This window comes from Scomber japonicus, chromosome 5 (assembly GCF_027409825.1).
Source record: "Scomber japonicus isolate fScoJap1 chromosome 5, fScoJap1.pri, whole genome shotgun sequence".
NCBI lineage: Eukaryota > Metazoa > Chordata > Actinopteri > Scombriformes > Scombridae > Scomber > Scomber japonicus.
The window spans coordinates 5,581,235-5,596,136 of NC_070582.1; the positions used below are offsets into that span (position 1 = coordinate 5,581,235).

The following is a 14,902-nucleotide window of genomic DNA, read 5'->3' on the forward strand; positions in this document are numbered from 1 at the left end:
TGATAATGCTAATGTTTAGTAGGTATAATATTTATCTTGTTCATCATGTAAGTTTAGTGTATTAGCATGCAAACATTTGCCACATTTAATGGTCATAAACCATGTTAAACCACACATGTGGATGTACGAGTGCAGCCCAGAATTTCTGATCGGTGGACTGTACACATTGTCTTTCCTTTTTTTCAACTTTTTCTTGTTCAGCAACATAAAAGGAACTCCTCAGCTGCATTCACACTGAAAACTGTCCAGTGTAAAACAAACATCAAAGTGCTGATGAGACAATGAAATACGATCCAGCAAGTCTGGTTGGAGTAAAAGATTATTGAGTTAAAAGGATGTTAAGAAAAATACTACACAGTACTACACTGCATTTACATTTACATTTACTGTACATGTACTGCATTTCTGTTGCCATTAGATGATTCCTCCACAGAGTAAGGATATAGTAGAACACCATGAGGCACTGAATGAGGGAGAGCAGACTGATGGTTTTGTTCCAGACTCTTTGAACTCCTCCAGCTTTCAACATGCTGCAAAATCATGGCTGCGGACCAAAATGCTCCAAAACCAACAGTTAGGACAGTCCCAACTTCAGTAACAGATTTACAACAATATGAGTGATTGACCAGAAGATGACTCCACTTATGAACATGGAAACAAGTGGTACATCTTCCTAGAGGAAAATCTTTGACTTGTAGGTGAATTGCAGGTGCTATCAACATCAGTGAGTGTTTCCTAGTGTTCTTTGTGTAAAAAATAGTATAAAGCTTTTTGTGGCTCCAGAGGGACCTGATGATGTCACAAATGGTTTCACTTGAAGACTACAGGTTTCAAAAATTAGGGAGGAGGAGGAAGAGGAGGAGAAAAGTTCAATCCAAACAGAGAGGCAGCAGAGAGAAGTGAATACAAGTGATGGATGTTAAAGTTGGTAAAGACTCATGTTTGCCAGTGTTCACATCACTGGACAACCCACTACTACTAGCTGATAAGGATTTCACAAATTGTATTAATAGTCAAATAGACCACTTTTTTTAGATCAATAAAACTCCAGGGATGTCATATAGAACCATTTGGGAAGCATTTAAAGTGTATATAAGAGGGCAAATCATCTCCTACTCAGCCAACTTGCAATCAATGCGTAGTCTGCAACTTACTGATTTATCTAGACAGATAAAAGATCTAGACTGTAGGGCTGCTTCTGTTCCTTCTGATTCTAATCTGCACAATGAACTATGAAGGTATTATTGGTGCAATGGTAATGGTAATATTATTGGTAATGAACGTCTACTACTGCAGTCAGAGTATGACTGATTATCCATTAGAGACACAGAACAGCTCCTTTTTAAATCAAAGCAAACATATTACGAACACAGTGATTAAGCAGGCAGGCTCCTCGCTCATCAACTACGTCAGAGGACAGCTAAGACCGCTATCCCTGACATCCATGTGACATCAGATAAAACCACCACCTACCCACAGGCTATTAATAATCAATTCAGACATTATTATGCAGATATTTATACATCTGAGGCTCATGCTAATACAGGGGAGATCCAAGAGTTCCTGGACAAACTTGACGTCCCACAGATAAGCCCTGAGGCACAAACATTTATTGATACCCCTATAACATGTCAGGCGGTAAAGCAGCAGGCCCTGATGGGATATCTATTGAATTCTATAAAGCTTTTTCCAACAAATTGCCACCTATGATATGTTCTCTATATGCAGACATTCTATCCACAAAGAATATGCCAGAAACAATGAATCAGGCTATAATACCAGTCATACTAAAGAAGGGCAAAGACCCCCTAGAATGCAGTGGGTACCGTCCAATTAGCCTTCTTTGCTATGACTACAAAATTCTCACAAACATTTTTTCGCACACCGACTGGAAACTCTCATCTCTGAACTCATCTCCCCTGATCAAACAGGTTTCATACCTGGTAGGCAATCCTTTTTTAATATGCGGTGCCTTCTCAGCAGACTTCATTCCAATCATTCTTCAGACACACCAGAAGTTCTACTCTCCCTAGATGCCAAAAAGGCTTTTGACCGCATTGAGTGGTCATACCTTTCAAAGTGCTTAGTAGATTTGGTTTTGGCCCAACATTTCTCACATGGATGAACCTAATTTACAGCACCCCACAGGCAGCTGTGCGCACTAAATTTATGAACTCAAATTGCTTTTTTCTCCAACGTGGAGTGAGGCAGGGCTTCTGTTTGTCACCTTTTCTGTTTAATTTAGCAATTGAACCTTTAGCCATAGCTCTCAGAGCTGACAATAGAGTTCCTGGAATTGTTAGGGGGAGCTTTACTCACAAGGTTTCACTTTATGCTGATGACCTTCTTCTGTATCTTTCTAACCCTACAGATTCCTTACCTTATATCACCCATCTACTAAACGATGTCAAAAGGTTGAAAGATAGCTACTTGATTTGACTCATTAGGACGGCTTCATATTAGCTTCAGATCACCTTTTCAACACATTTTTGCCCGTTCCATTATTGCCAATTGTGAAACTGAACACTGAAGGGCTCTTCTATGACACGTTGCTGGCTCAGGGTGTTTGGACAAAAGGCTACAGCTGCCCAGGTGCTATAAAGAGCAGCAGCAGCTGGACAGGTAGCACACAACATCCACTGACCTGTAGCAGCAACAGCAGCAGCAACCAACAAACCGCCAACATGATGAGCAAGGTGAGAAGACAATAAACTCTCTCTAATCTAATCTAACCTAATCTGACTTTAGCTGGTTTAGAGTTCGTTTTTACTGATGTTATAGACAGTTACAGGCTTTTCACTCTTCTTAATTTCTAAAGATGTTAGTGTTAGTCTCAGAATACAAGAATACCCTAAATTACTGTGTCACAGTTACTGCACATGTTCCAGGGCAGATTGTATTTAAAAATAGTTTTACACATTCTTAAATAGTTTGATCTGTGCTTTGATCACACGGTTAATATACAGAGCTGTCCCAATGTTAATGGGACATTCTGAGATTTAGTCATGTAAAATATCTCATTGGAAAACAACCTGTTGGTCTTTGGGGAGTTCTGAGGTGATTGAGCAGCATTTCAGTTGTAAAATATTTAGTCTCTTTCACCAATAACAATGACTGAGTGTCTTCAGACAGAATGTTGTATAATGATGAATCCAGCAGGTTATTGATCTGTCTCCGTCTCTATCTCAGATCATTTTCTACGAGGAGAGGAACTTCCAGGGTCGTTCCTATGAGTGCAGCAGCGACTGCGCTGACATGTCCTCCTACATGAGCAGGTGCCACTCCTGCAGGGTGGAGAGGGGCTGCTTCATGGTCTACGACCGCACCAACTTCATGGGTAACCAGTACTTCATGAGGAGGGGCGAGTACGCTGACTACATGAGCATGATGGGCATGAGCGACTGCATCAGGTCCTGCCGCATGATCCCCATGGTAACCACACAGCCGCCAATCACATCACAGACCTGATATCTTCATCAGTCTGAATCAGCAGATTACACACATACTATTATCATTATTAATATCCCATCATTAATGACTGGCTCCTTGTGTTGCAGCACTGTGGAAACTACAGGATGAGGATCTACGAGAGGGAGAACTTCGGTGGTCAGATGCACGAGCTGATGGACGACTGTGACAACATCCAGAGCCGTTACAGCATGTCCAACTGCATGTCCTGCAACGTGATGGACGGACACTGGCTGATGTACGAGCAGCCCAGCTACAGAGGCAGGATGATGTACTTCAGGCCTGGAGAGTACAGGAACTTCATGAACATGGGCATGAGTGGCATGAGGTTCATGAGCATGAGGCGCATCATGGACTCTTATTATTGAGTTACCATGGAAACACTGAAAAATAAATAAACTGCTGTCTTTGTAAACTAAGTTTTCTGTCTTTTCTGTTTGGATAAGAATTTGATCACTGAGCTCTGTGGTCTTAGCTGACAAGGGAGGACAAATGTACACATTTAAGACTTTACAATCTATAGTTAACGTGCTAGCAGCCCTGTGATACTGTACTCGAGCTAAATGCTAAATAAAGCATACTAACATGCTCACAATGATAATGCTAATGTTTAGTAGGTATAATATTTACCTTGTTCATCATGTAAGTTTAGTGTATTAGCAGGCAAACATTTGCTATTTAGCACTAAACACAAAGTATAACTGAGACTGATGGGAATGTCTTCACCTTTGCAGGTAATGGTCATAAACCATATTAAATCACACATGTAGATGTACGAGTGCAGCACAGAATTTGTGCTTTCTGTATTTGTGTGGCAGTGAGGGTCCGTGTTGTCCATGTGACTTAAATTTCATTGTCTGCCTATGTCTGCATGGTCCACACATGTACATGTCCGAGTGCAGCCCAGAATTTGTGATCTGTGGACTGTACTCATTGTCTTTCCTTTTTTCGACTTTTTCTTGTTCAGCAACATAAAAGGAACTCCTCAGCTGCATTCACACTGAAAACTGTCCAGTGTAAAACAATACAAAGGGCTGTATGGATGTGGGCATGTTGTTCAAAGTGCTGATGAGACAATGAAATACGATCCAGCAAGTCTGGTTGGACTAAAAGATTATTGATTTTAAAGGCTGTTAAGAAAAACACTACACAGTAGTACACTGCATTTACATTTACATTTACTGTACATGTACTGCATTTCTGTTGCCATTAGATGATTCCTCCACAGAGTAAGGATATAGTAGAACACCATGAGGCACTGAATGAGGGAGAGCAGAATGATGGTTTTGTTCCAGACTCTTTGAACTCCTCCAGCTTTCAACATGCTGCAAAATCATGGCTGTGGACCAAAATGCTCCAAAACCAACAGTTAGCACAGTCCCAACTTCAGTAACAGATTTACAACAATATGAGTGATTGACCAGAAGATAACTCCATTTATGAACTTGGAAACAAGTAGTACATCTTCCTAGAGGAAAATCTTTGACTTATAGGTGAGCTGCAGGTGTTATCAACATCAGTGAGTGTTTCCTGGTGTCCTTTGTGTAAAAAATAGTATAAAGCATTTCGTGGCTCCAGAGGGACCTGATGATGTCACTAATGGTGTCACTTGAAGACTACAAGTTTCAAAAATTAGGGAGGTGGAGGAGGAGGAGGAAGAGGAGAAGAAAAGTTCAATCCATACAGAGAGGCAGCAGAGAGAAGTGAATTCAAGTGATGGATGTTAATGATGGAAAAGACTCTCATGTTTGCCAGTGTTCACATCATCGGACAACTCAAAATTTACACTGTTGTTCATGTGAGGGTTAAAAATAATGGGCATAGGGGGCGCTGCTGAGCAATCATGGAATAGGACGTGTGTTTGTGTAACTCTGCAGGAAACTACGGTTAAACTATTATTTTCAGAGGCAACTCTGCACCACACGTCTCATTAGCTGGAATAAAAAGGTGATGAATCACCCAATTAAACGCACCCGTGTCTTCACATATCTGAAATCCTTGGGCCCAGACATAATTTTTTCACAGGAGATACATCTTTTGGCTACCGAGCATTCAAAACTAGAAAGAGGCTGGGTTGATCAAATATTCTGTTCTAACTATGGGGCCAGAACCAGAGGGGTGGCCATATTGTTTAAAAGGGGGGCCCCTTTTGTCCCATCTCAAGTTATCTCTGATACTAATAGACGATATATCATAGTTTCAGGAAAACTGTTTGGCACTCCAATTATCCTAGCCAACGTGTATGGTCCAAACTGGGACAATCCACAGTTTTTCTCACGCCTTATAGCCAAGTTACCAGATATCAATTCACATCATCTAACATTGGGAGGAGATTTCAATTGTGTTCTCAACCCGGTTTTGATCAGGTCCAGGGCCAGGACCAGAATTAATATTTCTAAGTCTGGGGAGGTACTTCTGTCCTTTCTTAATGACTACAGGCTACTGGACCCTTGGAGAGGCTCTAACCCAACAACCAGGAAGTACTCCCCAGTACACAAGTCTTATTCAAGAATTGATTATTTTCTTGTTGATGACAGGTCTCTCTCCTTTGTCAAACATTCGAAATATCACAGTATCATTTTATCAGACCACTGCCCTCTGCAATTAGACCTACATATGCCTAATAGTACCACAAAACACAGAACGTGGCGTTGTGACCCACTGCTACAAGCTGATAAGGATTTCACAAATTTTATTAATAGTTAAATAGACTACGTTTTTGAGATCAATACAACTCCAGGGGTGTCATATAGCACCATTTGGGAAGCATTTAAAGCGTATATAAGAGGGCAAATCATCTCCTACTCAGCCAACTTGCAATCAATCCTTAATTTGCAACTTACTGATTTATCTAGACTGTAGGGCTGCTTCTGTTCCTTCTGATTCTAATCTGCACAAAGAACATCTACTACTGCAGTCAGAGTATGACTGCTTATCCATCACAGACACAGAACAGCTCCTTTTAAATCAAAGCAAGCATATTACGAACACAGTGATAAAGTAGGCAGGCTCCTCGCTCATCAACTACGCCAGAAGACGGCTAAGACCACTATCCCTGAAATCCGTGTTGCACCAGATAAAACCACCACCCACCCACAGACTATTAATGATCAATTCAGACATTATTATGCAGATATTTATACATCTGAGGCTAATGCTAATACGGGGGAGATCCAAGAGTTCCTGGAAAAACTTGACGTCCCACAGATAAGCCCAGAGGCACAAACATTTATTGATACCCCTATAACGTGTCAGGCGGTAAAGCAGCAGGCCCTGATGGGATATCCATTGAATTCTATAAAGCTTTTTCCAACAAATTGGCACCTATGATAGGTTCTCTATATGCAGACATTCTATCCACAAAGAAAGTGCCAGAAACAATGAATCAGGCTATGATAACAGTCGTACTAAAGGGCAAAGACCCCCTAGAATGCAGTGGGTAGCGTCCAATTAGCCTTCTTTGCTATGACTACAAAATTCTCACAAAAATTTTAGCACACTGTCTGGAAAATCTCATCTCTGATCTTATCTCCCCTGATCAAACAGATTTCATATCTGGTAGGCAATCCTTTTTTAATATGCGGTGCCTTCTCAGCAGACTTCATTCCAATCATTCTTCAGAAAACACCAGAAGTTCTACTCTCTCTAGATGCCAAAAAGGCTTTTGACCGCATTGAGTGATCATACCTTGTCGAAGTGCTTAGTAGATTTGGTTTTGGCCCAACATTTCTCACATGGCTGAACCTAATTTACAGCACCCAACAGGCAACTGTGCGCTCTGTATTTCATAAATTCAAATTTCTTTTTTCTCCAACGTGGAGTGAGGCAGGGCTGGTGTTCGTCACCTTTTCTGTTTAATTTAGCAATTGAACCTTTAGCCATAGCTCTCAGAGCTGACAATAGAGTTCCTGGAATTGTTAGGGGGAGCTTTACTCACAAGGTTTCACTTTATGCTGATGACCTTCTTCTGTATCTTTCTAACCCTACAGATTCTTTACCTTATATCACCCATCTACTAAACGATGTCAAAAAGATATCTGGCTACAAGCTGAATCTTTCCAAAAGTGTTCTTTTCCCTATTAACAGATTAGTACAGAATCTTCTCCTTCTAATGTGGTTCCAATTGGACAAAATCCAAAGTGTGTCCACACAGTCACTTGAAAGTACAGTTTCCCTGTTGAGCTAGTTGAGTATAGTAACAAAAAGAGGGACTTTGGCACTAAAGAGACTTTAATGTTGAAAGATAGCTACTTGATTTGACTCATTAGGACAGCTTCATATTAGCTTCAGATCACCTTTTAAATACATTTTTGCCCATTCCATTATTGCCAATTGTGAAGCTGAACACTGAAGGGCTCTTCTATGACACGTTGCTGGCTCAGGGTGTTTGGACAAAAGGCTACAGCTGCCCAGGTGCTATAAAGAGCAGCGGCAGCTGGACAGGTAACACACAACATCCACTGACCTGTAGCAGCAACAGCATCAGCAACCAACAAACCGCCAACATGATGGGCAAGGTGAGAAGACAACAAACTCTCTCTAATCTAATCTAATCTGACTTTAGCTGGTTTAGAGTTCGTTTTTACTGATGTTATAGACAGTTACAGGCTTTTCACTCTTCTTAATTTCTACAGATGTTAGTGTTAGTGTCAGAATACAAGAATACCCTAAATTACTGTGTCAGTTACTGCACATGTTCCAGGGCAGATTGTATTTAAAAATAGTTTTACACATTCTTAAATAGTTTGATCTGTGCCTTAATCACACGGTTAATATACAGAGCTGTCCCAATGTTAATGAGACATTCTGAGATTTAGTCATGTAAAATATCTCATTGGAAAACAACCTGTTGGTCTTTGGGGAGTTCTGAGGTGACTGAGAAGCATTTCAGTTGTACAATAATTAGTCTCTTTCACCAATAACAATGACTGAGTGTTTTCATTCAGACAGAATGTTGTATAATGATGAATCCAGCAGGTTATTGATCTGTCTCCGTCTCTATCAGATCATTTTCTACGAGGACAGGAACTTCCAGGGTCGTTCCTATGAGTGCAGCAGCGACTGCGCTGACATGTCCTCCTACATGAGCAGGTGCCACTCCTGCAGGGTGGAGAGGGGCTGCTTCATGGTCTACGACCGCACCAACTTCATGGGTAACCAGTACTTCATGAGGAGGGGCGAGTACGCTGACTACATGAGCATGATGGGCATGAGCGACTGCATCAGGTCCTGCCGCATGATCCCCATGGTAACCACACAGCCGCCAATTACATCACAGACCTGATATCTTCATCAGTCTGAATCAGCAGATTACACACATACTATTATCATTATTATTATCACATCATTAATGACTGCCTCCATGTGTTGCAGCACCGTGGAAACTACAGGATGAGGATCTACGAGAGGGAGAGCTTCGGTGGTCAGATGCACGAGCTGATGGACGACTGTGACAACATCATGAGCCGTTACAGCATGTCCAACTGCATGTCCTGCAACGTGATGGAGGGACACTGGCTGATGTACGAGCAGCCCAGCTACAGAGGCAGGATGATGTACTTCAGGCCTGGAGAGTACAGGAACTTCATGAACATGGGCATGAGTGGCATGAGGTTCATGAGCATGAGGCGCGTCATGGACTCTTATTATTAGAGTTACCATGGAAACACTGAAAAATAAATAAAGTGCTGTCTTTGTAAACAAAGTTTTCTGTCTTTTCTGTTTGGATAAGAAGTTGATCACTGAGCTCTGTGGTTTTAGCTGACAATGACTTCACCATCTATGGTTAATGTGGTAGCAGCCCTGTTATGCTGTACTCGAGCTAAATGCTAAATAAAGCATACTAACATGCTCACAATGATAATGCTAATGTTTAGCAGGTATAATATTTACCTTGTTCATCATGTAAGTTTAGTGTATTAGCATGTAAACATTTGCTATTTAGCACTAAACACAAACTATAACTGAGACTGATGGGAATGTCTTCACCTTTGCAGGTAATGGTCATTAAATCACACATGTAGATGTACGAGTGCAGCCCAGAATTTGTGCTTTCTGTATTTGTGTGGCAGTGAGGGTCCGTGTTGTCCACGTGATTTAAATTTCATTGTCTGCCTATGTCTGCATGGTCCACACATGTACATGTACAAGTGCAGCCCAGAAATTGTGATCGGTGGACTGTACACATTGTCTTTCCTTTTTTCAACTTTTTCTTGTTCAGTAACATAAAGGAACTCCTCAGCTGCATTCACACTGAAAACTGTCCAGTGTAAAACAATACAAAGGGCTGATGAGACAATGAAATACGATCCAGCAAGTCTGGTTGGAGTAAAAGATTATTGATTTTAAAGGCTGTTCACAAAAATACTACACAGTACTACACTGCATTTACATTTACACTTACTGTACATGTACTGCATTTCTGTTGCCATTAGATGATTCCTCCACAGAGTAAGGATATAGTAGAACACCATGAGGCACTGAATGAGGGAGAGCAGACTGATGGTTTTGTTCCAGACTCTTTGAACTCCTCCAGCTTTCAATATGCTGCAAAATCATGGCTGCGGACCAAAATGCTCCAAAACCAACAGTTAGGACAGTCCCAACTTCAATAACAGATTTACAACAATATGAGTGATTGACCAGAAGATGACTCCACTTATGAACATGGAAACAAGTGGTACATCTTCCTAGAGGAAAATCTTTGACTTGTAGGTGAATTGCAGGTGTTATCAACATCAGTGAGTGTTTCCTGGTGTTCTTTGTGTAAAAAATAGTATAAAGCTTTTTGTGGCTCCAGAGGGACCTGATGATGTCACTAATGGTGTCACTTGAAGACTACAGGTTTCAAAAATTAGGGAGGAGGAGAAGGAGGAGGAGGAGGAGAAAAGTTCAATCCACACAGAGAGGCAGCAGAGAGAAGTGAATTCAAGTGATGGATGTTAATGATGGAAAAGACTCTCATGTTTGCCAGTGTTCACTCATCGGACAACTCAAAATTTACACTGTTGGTCATGTGAGGGTTAAAAATAATGGGCATAGGGGGCGCTGCTGAGCAATCATGGAGTAGGACATGTGTTTGTGTAACTCTGCAGGAGACTACAGTTAAACTGCTATTTTCAGAGGCAACTCTGCACCACACGTCTCATTAGCTGGAATAAAAAGGTGATGAATCACCCAATTAAATGCACCCGTGTCTTCCCACATCTGAAACCCTTGGGCCCAGACATAATTTTTTTTTCACAGGAGATAGATCTTTTGGCTACCGAGCATTCAAAACTAGACAGAGGCTGGGTTGATCAAATATTCTGTTCTAACTATGGGGCCAGAACCAGAGGGGTGGCAGTATTGTTTAAAAGGGGGGCCCCTTTTGTCCTATCTCAAGTTATCTCTGATACTAATAGACGATATATCATATTTTCAGGAAAACTGTTTGGCACTCCAATTATCCTAGCCAATGTGTATGGTCCAAACTGGGACTGCACCTCATAAAACCACCACCCACCCACAAACTATTAATGATCAATTCAGACATTATTATGCAGATATATATATATATATATATATATATATATATATATATATATATATATATATATATATATATATATATATATATATATATATATATCTGAGGCTCATGCTAATACGGGGGAGATCCAAGAGTTCCTGGACAAACTTGACGTCCCACAGATAAGCCCAGAGGCACAAACATTTATTGATACCCCTATAACGTGTCAGGCGGTAAAGCAGCAGGCCCTGATGGGATATCTATTGAATTCTATAAAGCTTTTTCCCAACAAATTGGCACCTATGATAGGTTCTCTATATGCAGACATTCTATCCACAAAGAAAGTGCCAGAAACAATGAATCAGGCTATGATAACAGTCGTACTAAAGGGCAAAGACCCCCTAGAATGCAGTGGGTAGCGTCCAATTAGCCTTCTTTGCTATGACTACAAAATTCTCACAAAAATTTTAGCACACTGTCTGGAAAATCTCATCTCTGATCTTATCTCCCCTGATCAAACAGGTTTCATATCTGGTAGGCAATCCTTTTTTAATATGAGGTGCCTTCTCAGCAGACTTCATTCCAATCATTCTTCAGAAAACACCAGAAGTTCTACTCTTCCTAGATGCCAAAAAGGCTTTTGACCACATTGAGTGATCATACCTTGTTGAAGTGCTTAGTAGATTTGGTTTTGGCCCAACATTTCTCACATAGATGAACCTAATTTACAGCACCCCACAGGCAGCTGTGTACACTAATTTTATGAACTCAAATTGCTTTTTTCTCCAACGTGGAGTGAGGCAGGGATGGTGTTCGTCACCTTTTCTGTTTAATTTAGCAATTGAACCTTTAGCCATAGCTCTCAGAGCTGACAATAGAGTTCCTGGAATTGTTAGGGGGAGCTTTACTCACAAGGTTTCACTTTATGCTGATGACCTTCTTCTGTATCTTTCTAACCCTACAGATTCTTTACCTTATATCACCCATCTACTAAACGATGTCAAAAGGATATCTGGCTACAAGCTGAATCTTTCCAAAAGTGTTCTTTTCCCTATTAACAGATTAGTACAGAATCTTCTCCTTCTAATGTGGTTCCAATTGGACAAAATCCAAAGTGTGTCCACACAGTCACTTAAAAGTACAGTTTCCCTGTTGAGCTAGTTGAGTATAGTAACAAAAAGAGGGACTTTGGCACTAAAGAGACTTTAATGTTGAAAGATAGCTACTTGATTTGACTCATTAGGACAGCTTCATATTACTTTCAGATCACCTTTTACATACATTTTTGCCCATTCCATTATTGCCAATTGTGAAGCTGAACACCAAGGGGCTCTTTTATGACACGTTGCTGGCTCAGGGTGTTTGGACAAAAGGCTACAGTTGCCCAGGTGCTATAAAGAGCAGCAGCTGCCGGACAGGTAGCACACAACATCCACTGACCTGTATCAGCAACAGCAGCAGCAACCAACAAACCGCCAACATGATGAGCAAGGTGAGAAGACAACAAACTCTCTCTAATCTAATCTAACCTAATCTGATTTTAGCTGGTTTAGAGTTCGTTTTTACTGATGTTATAGACAGTTACAGGCTTTTCACTCTTCTTAATTTCTACAGATGTTCGTGTTAGTGTCAGAATACAAGAATACAAGAATACCCTAAATTACTGTGTCACAGTTACTGCACATGTTCCAGGGCAGATTGTATTTAAAAATAGTTTTACACATTCTTAAACAGTTTGATCTGTGCTTTGATCACATATATAGAGCTGTTCCAATGTTAATGGGACATTCTGAGATTTAGTAATGTAAAATATCTCATTGGAAAACAACCTGTTGGTCTTTGGGGAGTTCTGAGGTGATTGAGCAGCATTTCAGTTGTAAAATAATTAGTCTCTTTCACCAATAACAATGACTGACTGTTTTCATTCAGACAGAATGTTGTATAATGATGAATCCAGCAGTTTATTGATCTGTCTCCGTCTCTATCTCAGATCATTTTCTACGAGGACAGGAACTTCCAGGGTCGTTCCTATGAGTGCAGCAGCGACTGCGCTGACATGTCCTCCTACATGAGCAGGTGCCACTCCTGCAGGGTGGAGAGGGGCTGCTTCATGGTCTACGACCGTACCAACTTCATGGGTAACCAGTACTTCATGAGGAGGGGCGAGTACGCTGACTACATGAGCATGATGGGCATGAGCGACTGCATCAGGTCCTGCCGCATGATCCCCATGGTAACCACACAGCCGCCAATCACATCACAGACCTGATATCTTCATCAGTCTGAATCAGCAGATTACACACATACTATTATCATTATTATTATCACATCATTAATGACTGGCTCCATGTGTTGCAGCACTGTGGAAACTACAGGATGAGGATCTACGAGAGGGAGAACTTCGGTGGTCAGATGCACGAGCTGATGGACGACTGTGACAACATCATGAGCCGTTACAGCATGTCCAACTGCATGTCCTGCAACGTGATGGACGGACACTGGCTGATGTACGAGCAGCCCAGCTACAGAGGCAGGATGATGTACTTCAGGCCTGGAGAGTACAGGAACTTCATGAACATGGGCATGAGTGGCATGAAGTTCATGAGCATGAGGCGCATCATGGACTCTTATTATTAGAGTTACCATGGAAACACTGAAAAATAAATAAAGTGCTTTTTTTGTAAACAAAGTTTTCTGTCTTTTCTGTTTGGATAAGAAGCTGCTCACTGCGCTCTGTGGTTTTAGCTGACAATGACTTCACCATCTATGGTTAATGTGCTAGCAGCCCTGTGATGCTGTACTCGAGCTAAATGCTAAATAAAGCATACTAACATACTCACAATGATAACGCTAATGTTTAGCAAGTGTAATATTTACTTTGTTCATCATGTAAGTTTAGTGTATTAGCATGCAAACATTTGCTATTTAGCACTAAACACAAAGTCTAACTGAGACTGATGGGAATGTCTTCACCTTTGCAGGTAATGGTCATGAACCATATTAAATCACACATGTAGATGTACGAGTGCAGCCCAGAATTTCTGATCGGTGGACAGTACACATTGTCTTTCCTTTTTTTCAACTTTTTCTTGTTCAGTAACATAAAGGAACTCCTCAGCTGTATTCACACTGAAAACTGTCCAATGTAATTATTGATTTTAAAGGCTGTTCAGAAAAAGACTACACAGTAGTACACTGCATTTACATTTACACTTACTGTACATGTACTGCATTTGTGTGCCATTAGATGATTCCTCCACAGAGTAGGATATAGTAGAACAGCATGAGGCATTGGATAAGAAGGCTGTACCAGCTACACACCACAACCTGCAGACAAACCATCATCATCATCATCATATATACAAGTTATATTGGTAATAATAATTAGAAGAAACAGCTCTCCACTGCTGACAGATGGACATGTGTCCAACAGTTAGCACAGTCCCAACTTCAGTAACAGATTTACAACAAAATGAGTGATTGACCAGAAGATGACTCCACTTGTGAACATAGAAACAAGTGGTACATCTTCCTAGAGGAAAATATTTGACTTGTAGGTGATCTGCAGGTGTTATTAACATCAGTGAGTGTTTCCTGGTGTTCTTTGTGTAAAAAATAGTATAAAGCTTTTTGTGGCTCCAGAGGGACCTGATTATGTGGTGTTACTTGAAGACTACAAGTTTCAAAAAGTAGGGAGGAGGAGGAGGAGGAGGAGAAGAAAAGTTCAATCCAAACAGAGAGGCAGCAGAGAGAAGTGAATTTAAGTGATGGATGTTAAAGATGGAAAAGACTCTCATGCTTGCCAGTGTTCACATCACTGGACAACTCAAAAATTTACACTGTTGGTCATGTGAGGGTTAAAATAATGGGGTGGCACTGCTGAGCAATCATGGAGTAGGACATGTGTTTGTGTAAATCTGCAGG

At 40.9% G+C, this 14,902-nt stretch overlaps 3 protein-coding genes across 3 annotated transcripts; all 3 read left to right on the forward strand.

The window, feature by feature from the left end:
- Positions 1 to 2,684: 2,684 nt before the first annotated feature.
- On the forward strand, positions 2,685 to 3,836 carry LOC128358616 (gamma-crystallin M2-like). The gene is made up of 3 exons (XM_053318952.1): positions 2,685 to 2,696; positions 3,190 to 3,432; positions 3,558 to 3,836. The coding sequence occupies exons 1-3, from the start codon at positions 2,685 to 2,687 to the stop codon at positions 3,834 to 3,836; spliced, it is 534 nt and encodes a 177-aa protein (XP_053174927.1).
- A 4,137-nt stretch (positions 3,837 to 7,973) lies between these two features.
- LOC128358600 (gamma-crystallin M2-like) lies at positions 7,974 to 9,120 on the forward strand. The gene is made up of 3 exons (XM_053318935.1): positions 7,974 to 7,985; positions 8,474 to 8,716; positions 8,842 to 9,120. The coding sequence occupies exons 1-3, from the start codon at positions 7,974 to 7,976 to the stop codon at positions 9,118 to 9,120; spliced, it is 534 nt and encodes a 177-aa protein (XP_053174910.1).
- A 3,338-nt stretch (positions 9,121 to 12,458) lies between these two features.
- LOC128358613 (gamma-crystallin M2-like) lies at positions 12,459 to 13,615 on the forward strand. Its single transcript, XM_053318950.1, has 3 exons — positions 12,459 to 12,470; positions 12,969 to 13,211; positions 13,337 to 13,615. The coding sequence occupies exons 1-3, from the start codon at positions 12,459 to 12,461 to the stop codon at positions 13,613 to 13,615; spliced, it is 534 nt and encodes a 177-aa protein (XP_053174925.1).
- Positions 13,616 to 14,902: the final 1,287 nt, after the last annotated feature.